The sequence below is a fragment of the Antechinus flavipes genome, chromosome 6, assembly GCF_016432865.1.
Source record: "Antechinus flavipes isolate AdamAnt ecotype Samford, QLD, Australia chromosome 6, AdamAnt_v2, whole genome shotgun sequence".
Taxonomy (NCBI): Eukaryota; Metazoa; Chordata; class Mammalia; order Dasyuromorphia; family Dasyuridae; genus Antechinus; species Antechinus flavipes.
The window spans coordinates 246,334,410-246,344,483 of record NC_067403.1 but is presented as its reverse complement, the minus strand read 5'-3'; the positions used below and the strand labels follow the sequence as shown (position 1 = coordinate 246,344,483).

Sequence of the window (10,074 nt, the reverse complement as noted above, 5' to 3'; positions counted from 1 at the left end):
TTCATCTTGCATTTCAGGTTCTGATGTAATTTTAAATATTCTTTTCAAAAGCACAGATACAATTATTCTAAGCCTGTCTTTTTTTCTCTTCCACATATAGATCAGATTACAGAATCACAAAACTGAAGAGTTGGAGAACATCAAATACTACTTACCCAAGGTTCCCAATAAGTGAAAATATAACTTCCTGCTAATGGCCTGTTCTAGGTGTCCTATTATATCCCAAAGCAAACAGTTCTTTTAGAAAACTCTTTAATTCATAGGAATTCTTTTTCCCCTTAAACATGGAGAAAGTTAATCACACTGTAACAGAATTCATTCTTGTGGGTTTTACCACAGACCCTGTGATCCAGCTGGTTCTCTTTGTGGTATTCCTTCTAATATATTTCATGACAGTGGTAGGAAACATTACTCTGATTACATTAATTTGTACAGACTCCCGGCTCTACACAGCCATGTATTTCTTTATTGGAAACTTGTCTTTTTTGGATCTCTGGTATTCCAGTGTTTATACCCCCAAAATCATGTTGACATGTATCTCTGATGACAAGAGTATTTCCTTTGCTGCTTGTCTAGCTCAGTTTTTCTTCTCAGCTGGGTTAGCATACAGTGAATGTTACTTGTTGGCCACCATGGCATATGACCGTTATGTTGCCATTTCAAAGCCACTGCTCTACTCCCAGGCTATGTCCCCAAGATTATCTTCCTATCTCGTAGCAGCTTCTTATATTGGAGGCTTTATTAACTCCATTATCATTACAAGTGAAACATTCACCCTGACTTTCTGTAAGGGTAATGTAATTGATGACTTTTTTTGTGATCTGCCCCCACTGGTGAAACTGGCTTGTGATGTGAAGGACAGTTACCAGAGTGTGCTCTATTTCATCCTCGCCTCCAATGTCATCAGTCCTACTGTTCTCATCCTGGCTTCCTACCTCTTCATCATTGCTGCCATTTTGAGGATTCGTTCTACCCAGGGCAGACTTAAAGCCTTCTCAACATGTGGTTCCCACCTGACAGCTGTGACCCTATACTATGGTTCCATTCTCTACATTTATTCCCGTCCTAGTACTAGTTACTCTCTGGAGAGGGATAAAATTGTGTCTGTGTTCTATACTGTGGCAATGCCCATGTTAAACCCAATGATCTACAGCTTTAGGAACAAAGATGTCAAAGAAGCCTTAAAGAAAATGAGAGATCGAATATGTGTTTCCTAAACAGAAGTTGTAGAAAAGTAAATAAAAATAATATAGGTAATATCTTTATTAAAATTTTTCTCTAAACACTAAAAAATAATTTTTTAGGGTAGAGAAATTATTCTATAATCCTAATTCAAAACTATATCATTTTAGCATATTTAAAATGTTGTACAATATATTATATTAATATATTATAATATATTATATCAACATTTTGTGTTTGAATGTGCTTCTTAATGTTTTAGGATGAAAGAATGACTTTTTGCCATTTTGCTTATTGTAGTTTTCACTATTTAAAAGCAGCCAGTATCTTAGTTATTATTTATTCCCACCCATTCGTTTAAAAATAATAATTAATAAATTAGCTATTTTCTATCAAACCATTAATCATTTTTTAAAGTGAGCAAAACATTGTTATATAGATCACTTTTGGCAGCACAGAAAACATCTTTTACTTATGAACTTACAACTGACTCTAGGAAGAGAAAAAAAGTGTTTAGCATCTATTCTTCAGGACCAATTTTGATAATTATAATTAGGTATGCATTTTTATCTCCACTAACAATAGAAAAGTCCCATTTCAATATGCTTTGAAGCTTAGATAGAATAGAATAATATTATTTTACATGATATTTAATTATAGTTACATAATAATTAAATTATTATCTTGACATTCTTTTAATGTTATTTCATTAATATTTTAGTTACTTGGGAATATTCTTCAATTTCTGTAAAAACAATAATGCCCCAAAGAATGACAACAATACCAATAGCATACATATCAAAGCAACCAAGAGCAAATCAAAATAGACATATAGAACATTTGTAGTAGATTTGTGTATATAAACAAAAGGCTTAGAATAATGATTCCTTATCAGAAACCTTCCACAAGAAATCACACAAAGTTTATCCTGAAAGAGTCCAAAATTATTGATTGATATAGATTATGTAAGTAAATGGTAGAAATTTTGCAACCAAATATAGCATCTACTTCAGCTCATTATATTTTCTAAACTAATCAAAAACCAATTCTGATGACTGGATATATACAGGATTGAGCCTGGCCCTTTTGTTTTCTTGGTCCAAGAAATTCTGCAAGCAAAGGTGTTTTGCCTTTACCAAGACAAGTTGGCATCTTTGATGCAATTTTTCTTCTAAAGAGTTAAGGAGAGCAACTTTTTAAGGTTAAATGACTTGTCCTAAGTCACACACAGAGAGGTAAGATTTCATCTCAGATCTTCTAGGCTTTGAGGAAGGAAGGGTTAAATGAAGGGTATGGAAAAAGAGACATTCACTATATTATAGAGTCCATGAAACCCATTTACAAATATTATCTCATTTAAAGTTCACAATAACCGTAATAAGTGTCTGAGGCAAATTTTGTAGTGGGCTCTTGACTTCAAATCTAATATTCATCACAACACTTAACTACCTCCCTGACATCACTTATTGTTTATGCAATAGTAAGCCTTTGTACCAACAGAGAGCCTCTCCTCTCCCTTGGTAGCCATTCTTTTAAATTTTCTTTTTTTAATTACATATTTCTCAATTATTAAAAAAGAAAAAATTTGATATAGAAAGAAGAAAAAAAGAGGATTTTATAGGGAATCATGAACTTGTCATATACAAAACATAAAAGTATTTATTGTTTTTTTAAGAAATAGATGTTAAATTAAAAAAAAAAAAAACAAGGAATTTGCCCTTTTAGTTTGCTATTCTTTTCAACCATTTTTTTATTGTCTTCTATGTAATTTTCAAAAAAAACTAGATCTTTCCTTCCTTCATTTCTTGCTGTCTCAGTCTCAGTCTCTGTCCTTGTCTCTGTCTCTGTCTCTCTGTCTCTCTATCTCTCTCTATATATACCCCTTTTTCTTTCTTCCCTCTCTCCCTTCCTTGTACCTCCCCTATCTTTAACCTCCATTGTTCCTCACTTTGTCCCTCCATTATTGCTCCCTCCCCCTCTCCTTTTTTTTCTTCCTTCTCTTTCTCCATCCTTTCCATCCTCCCTTCCTTCTTTCCGTTGCTATTTTTCCATCACAGGATTTGAGAATCTAGAGACATTTTCACATTGTCACGAGACATTAAAGTTGAACTTTATTAAAATGAAAAAAATTCTTCAATTTGGAATAATTAAGAATGAATATATACTAAATTAGGGAAATTTCAGCTATAGAATATTTGAAAATAAGGTATGTTATTAACATTGGGAATTTTAAAGAGATCTTTGAAATAATCCTCTATCACAATATAAAATTATAGGCTCATCTCATATGTTGTAAGAACAGAGGAACCCATAAGGACCATTTTGTCTGACTCAATCATCTAACAGATGAATAGCAGGCTCAAAGAAAGGAAATGAGTTCTACAAGGTTTAATAAAAATTTAAAACTATGAAAATAAAAAAAGAAGCAAAAATTTCCTGTAAATATTTCTTGATCTATTAGGTTAAATATGTTTATTTCATACTAGATTCCTTTTCATGAATAAACATGGTATTAAAACAAAACAAAACAATTTCACATTTTCTTAATGTAGCTAATGAAGTTATTTGAGAGTTACGCATTTGTTATTTGATTCTCCAAATAACCACAAAAAAACACATATACTATTATTGTTCCACTCTTTCAGGTTAGAAGAAGGATACAACATTCTATTAAGGATCCATATGTACAGGCATTTTGATAAGTACTTTACATTTTACTTACAACAACTCTAGAACACAGTTGTTCTTATGATCCCCATTGGAAAGGTGTCAATGGACACCTTGGAAAGACCAAGTTTGGTCTTTGAATAGAGCTCTGGGTCTACAGTCAGGAAGTCCTGAATTCAAATGCAGCCTCAGACACTTATTATCTATTTGACCTGGTAATTTACCCAATCTATTTGCCCCAGTTTCCTCTTCTGAAAAATGTGGGTTATAATAGTATCTGTCTCTCAGGTTATAAGAAGCAAAGGAGATAAGATTTATTAAAGTGTTTAGAATAGTTCTTGATATTTAACGAGTGCTACATAATTTTTTTGGATAAAATCTCAATACAATCTTTATTATTTGGTTGCTGGGGACCTTCAAACTTTTCAAAGAGTAATTATTCAACTGAGATTGTGAAAGAGCTCAGAGACCAAGTATTTCCCCCCTAGGAATTTTAAAAAATACAATCAATAATCTTGGAATGAGAAGAAATGATAGTACAGGATGGTTCTCTGCAGGAAAAAAGAACAAAAAACACAACAGCAATTGAAACCTCAAACCACTATGAACTGATAGGAATGTAAAAGTCTAAAATAAAAAAAAATAAATATGGTACACAGAAATAACATTTTTTTTCTTTTTAAAAAAATAATTTATTTGATATTTTCCTCTAGTTACATTTTTTTTTTAATTATAGCTTTTTGACAGAACATATGCATGGGTAATTTTTCAACATTACCCCTTGCACTCACTTCTGTTCAAAGTTTTCCTTTCCCTCACTCCACCCCCTCTCCTAGATGGCAGGCAATCTCATACATGTTAAATATGTTAAAGTATATCTTGAACACAATATATGTGTACAGAGCTGTACAGTTCTCTTGTTGCACAAGTAAAATTGGATTCAGAAGGTAAAAATAACCTGGGAAGAAAAACAAAAATGCAAGTAGTCCACATTCAATTCCAAGTGTTCTTTCTCTGGGTGTAGTTGATTCTGTTCATTATTGATCAATTGGAACTGAATTGGATCTTCTCACTGTCAAAGACATCCACTTCCATCAGAATATATCCTCATATAGTATTGTTGAAGTGTATAATGATCTGGTTCTGCTCATTTCTCTTAGCATCAGTTCATGTAAGTCTCTCCAAGCCTCTCTGTATTCATCCTGTTAGTCATTTCTTACAGAACAATAATATCCCATAACATTCATATACCACAATTTACCTGACCATTCTCCAATTGATGGGCATCCATTCAATTTCCAGTTTCTAACCACTACAAAAATGCCAAAGACATTTTGGCACAGACAGGTCCCTTTCTCTTCTTTATATAATATATATATATATATATATATATATAATATATATATATATATATATATACACTTATATACAATAATATTTATATATAATATCTCTTTGGGATATAAGCCCAGTAGTAACACTGCTGGATCAAAGGGTATGGCACAATTTGATAACTTTTTGAGCCAAATTGTTCTCCAGAATGGTTGGATCCATTTACAACTCCATCAACAATGCATCAGTGTCCCAGTTTTCCCTTATCCACTCCAACATTTGTCATTTTCTTTTCCTGTCATCTTAGCCAATCTGACAGGTGTGTAGTGGTATCTCAGAATTGTCTTAATTTGCATTTCTCTGATCAATAGTGATTTGCACCACCCTTTCATATGAGTAGAAATGGGTTCAATCATCTGAAAATTGTCTGTTCATATCCTTTGATCATTTATCAATTAGAGAATGGCTTGATTTCTTATAAAAAGAGTCAATTCTCTATATATTTTGGAAATGAAGCCTTTATCAGAAGCTTTAACTGTAAAACTATTTTTCCAGTTTAAGAAATATCATTATTTACAGAATCATATTCAATCAATTATCAAGGTTCCATTAAGTGCTTACTATGTGACAAACATTGTATTGAACACTGGGAATACAAATACAAGCATTAAGAAAGTCTTTGCCTTTTTCTTTTTTTATATATAAATAAGGACATAGATAAGGATTTTCAAAATTAGAATTATGTTCAGATAAGAAAAAAATTTGCCCTGATAAACTTCCGTTAATTTGTCGTACATACAAAAATACAGATAAAATAGGAAAAATTGTGTTCCCATTTTGTTAACACATTCAGAAAATGAAAACAAATATTTTCTCAACATTAAAGACTTATGCATTTAAAAAAACCCAAATCATATTAAACACATTAAAATCTATGGGCTTTCCTCCCTTAATATCAATTTTTTCTTGATATTACTTGTGTCTAGAGAGAGTCATATAGATATTGAAATTCCTTAACTTTTTTTCTTTTATTTTTAATGCACATTGATTTATGAATCATGTTGGGAGAGAAAAATCAGAGGAAAGGAAAAAACCATGGGAGACAGAAAGAAAGAGAGAAAAGAAGTGAACATAGAATGTGTTGATTTATGTTCCGTCTCCTTAGATCTTTTTCTGGATGCAGATGGCATTTTCTGTTCAAAGTCTATTGAGATTGTTTGGATTCCTGTTCTGTTTGGGAAAACAGCCTGGTTTCCCTGAGTTTGCCTTCTGAGCTGGGACTGAAAGTTACTCCACTGATTTTCTCCTTTACTGAGTGAGCACTGAGAGATATAGATGCTGATTTGGGGTGATTAAGACCCTCTTACCAGCTTTCGCAGAATCTATCTGATCTAGATTGAATAACTTTTTCATTTCAGTGATATTGACTTTTCTTGTAATTTTTTCACTCTATCTTGAGCTGGATAGTGATTTCATTCCATCATACTCTGTTCAGAGGCTTGGTTTTGTGTGATTTTTGAAGGAAACTTGTGCTACATAAATGCTACTTATTATTATACATATGAAGAAATTGAGGCATGCAACATTGTTATGACATATCTGGGGTCACACAACTAGTCTGAAGCTGGATTTTAATTTAGGATTTCTTAATTCCAAGCTCAGGATATTCTATGATCCAAAATTTAATCCAATTCCATGGCAATAAACATTGTTTCCCAGAAACAACTGAGGTTATTTCTACAGAGTGACTTGTTTTATAAATAAGAAACACAGTTCAATTGAGAAAGATCAAGCATATCTCCACTGCGTCCCAAAGATTACATGGTTTTTTCCTGGAAAAATTATATTTCTGCTGAAATTAATCTTGAGGAGCTTTTTCAAATCCAGTTGAACACAAATATTTCACACTACCATCCCAGAATCCCAGAATCTTTGGAGATAGGAGGAGGAGAGATAATATTGCTATTACTTTCCTGAATTCTCCAGGTTTCAATAAGAAAAGGAATGTAACAAGTTGATCGGCATTGGAGACCATAATTCCCTGGTGTGACCCAATAACATGACTTTCCTCTTCTTCATTAATTGTTATGGGAGATACCTCCCAAAGCATAAGAATGCAGCATTTAATGGTGTCTGATATTCCAGAGAGCCCAGAATATATAGAAAAGGTACCAAGATGAGAACTGGATTGCATCAAGATGACAGTACTTCTGAGGCTGTTGGTAAATTGCATGGTCCTTCACTGCTGACGCTGGAGAATTTTCTTCTTCATAGAGTTGGCCCTGATTAGAAGAAGGAAGCAGTCATTTATAAGGCATGATGTGAGTGTCAAAGAATTCCTTAAACCCAGATAGCTTAACCTGCCATAATGCCTGAAATCTAATCTTTAGAAGTATTTCTTTCAGGATAAGTCACTGAAATTATAAAGTTTAAACAATTCCCCCTTGATGGATTGTCCCCTTAATTTCCAATTCTTTACTACCACAAAGTTGCTATAAATATTTTAGAACATATAGGCTCTCTTGCTTTTCCCCCAATGGCCTTAGGAGACAGATCAGAGACTGGTATTGCTGATTGAAAGGGTGTAGGCAATTTAATAATTCTTTAGGCATAAATTTCAGATGGCTTACTAAAATGGTTAAATAGTTCACAGTTTCACCAACAATAGAGTAACTCCTATTTTAACACATCTTTTCCAACATTTGTAATTTCCCCCTTCTATCATTTTAGTCAATTTCATAGGTATGAAATGATGTTTTAAAGCTGTTTTAATTTGCATTTTTTCAATCAGTAATGATTTAAATTAGTTTTTAGTAAGACATTTACAATTTTTGATTTTTTTCTTTAGTTGAAATACAAAATAGTAACATCCTTTCCCCACTATGTACCTCATAGTTAGATTTTGGGTGCTTCTGAAAGATAACCACAAACCCACAAGTAGAAAGAAGTGACCCATGAAAGGCTGATCAGATTTATTTGATCTATTTTACATAAGACTAACAATGTTAATTTTCTTGATCCTCAACACTGAGTAGACTGAAAGGGGGAAATTAGAGCATAACAAAAATTGACATTAGAAAGTGATAGTAATTACTTTGATAATCTTGTGAAACAGCATCTGTCAGGTGCTAAAAAGCAAGAGTAAAAATAGTAAAATAGAAAGAAGAAATATCTGCTACTTTGGCCCATTTGCTTTGTGGCAAATATGTTCCTTGATGAAGTAAGAAGCATATATTATTAAACCACAAAACAAATAGAATTGCTATGGAAGAGAGCTCCCAAAGCATAAGAAGTATGACATTTGATGGTGTCTGAAACTCCAGAGAACCCAATACATATAGAAAAGGTTCCAGGATGAGAATTGGATTGCATAAAGATGACAATACTTCTGAGGTTGTTGATAAATTACATGGTTTTTGTGTGTGTGTTTATATGTGTGTATGAACATATATGCATATGCTTAGATAGTTAGGTGTGTGTGATTTTTCTGTTGAGGCCACTGATATCATTTTAGACTCACCCAAGTGTGCAGCTTAAAATCAGTTTATTTTATGATCCTTCCCTCTCTCCATAAATTTAATAATTTGTCCAGACTTGTTGTTTTATATATATATATATATATATATATATGTGTGTGTGTGTGTGTGTGTGTGTGTGTGTGTGTGTGTGTGTGTGTGTATCCTTCATATATCCTTCTGTTCATTTATATGAAAAATATTCATGTTTGGTTAATTGTTATTCTTGATCTGACTATGGCAATATATTTCCAATTTTTATTCCTACCTCTTCTGAAATTTATCTTCCAAAGAGCTATCAAAATAGTTTTCCAAATGTATAGATTCAATCATTTCACTTCCTTGCTCAATAAACTGTAGCAACTTCCAATGAAAAACAGGAACAATTTTAAATACTCTGGTCAATCTAGTGTAAATCTATATACTCTACCTTGTCATATAATTTCCTCCTTCCCACTCCTTTAGGATCCCTTCCCTCAGTAGTAAGCATCATATGTAACAGGGACAAACTGCAACCATTCCCAATAAGATCAGGAGTGAAACAAGGTTGCTGCCCACTATCAGCATTACTATTTAATATTGTATTAGAAATGCTAGCTTTGGCAATAAGAGTTGAGAAAGAGATTAAAGGAATAAGAATAGGCAATGAGGGAACCAAATTATCACTCTTTGCTGATGATATGATGGTATACTTAGAGAACCCCAGAGACTCTAGTAAAAAAGTTATTAGAAACAATCCACACCTTTAGCAAAGTTGCAGGATACAAAATAAACCCACATAAGTCATCAGCATTCTTATATATCACTAACAAAACACAACAGTTAGAGTTACAAAGAGAAATTCCATTTAAAGTAACTACTGATTGTCTAAAATATTTAGGAATCTATCTGCCAAGGGAAAATCAAAAACTTTATGAGCAAAACTACAAAACACTTTCCACATAAATTAAGTCTGATCTAACCAAATGGAAAAATATTAAATGCTCTTGGATTGGGTGAGCAAATATAATAAAGATAGGATCCCTTCCCTGATATTGAACCAAATGGTGTTCCTTACAAGATGCTACATCTCCTACATTCTATCTCTACTGTGTAGAATGTAGCCCCCTCATTGCCTCTAATTCTAAGAATCCCTGGATTCATTCAAAGTGAGTTCAATCATGATGTCCTATCTAACTTCTAGCCTTCTTCCTACCACTCCCAATTAAAAAGTAGGACATTGTTTTGAATGACTATACATATTTGTAATGAGTTTTATTTTTCTTGCCTTCTCAATATATGGAAGAAAGGGAGGAAAATAGAAGAAGATAATTTGGAATGGAAAATAAAACTGAATTAAATATATTAGCATATGTGTGTAGATAGGTATATATAATAC

General features: G+C 32.6%; 1 protein-coding gene across 1 annotated transcript; it reads left to right on the top strand.

Annotated features, from left to right (window-relative positions):
- The first annotated feature begins 284 nt into the window (after positions 1 to 284).
- LOC127541066 (olfactory receptor 1013-like) lies at positions 285 to 1,217 on the top strand. The gene has a single exon (XM_051966148.1). The coding sequence runs from the start codon at positions 285 to 287 to the stop codon at positions 1,215 to 1,217; it is 933 nt and encodes a 310-aa protein (XP_051822108.1).
- The last annotated feature ends 8,857 nt before the right edge of the window (positions 1,218 to 10,074 follow it).

Bases quoted from the DNA above. Each gene is read 5' to 3' on its own strand.
- LOC127541066 (XM_051966148.1), top strand. From the start codon at position 285: ATGGAGAAAGTTAATCACACTGTAACAGAATTCATTCTTGTGGGTTTT.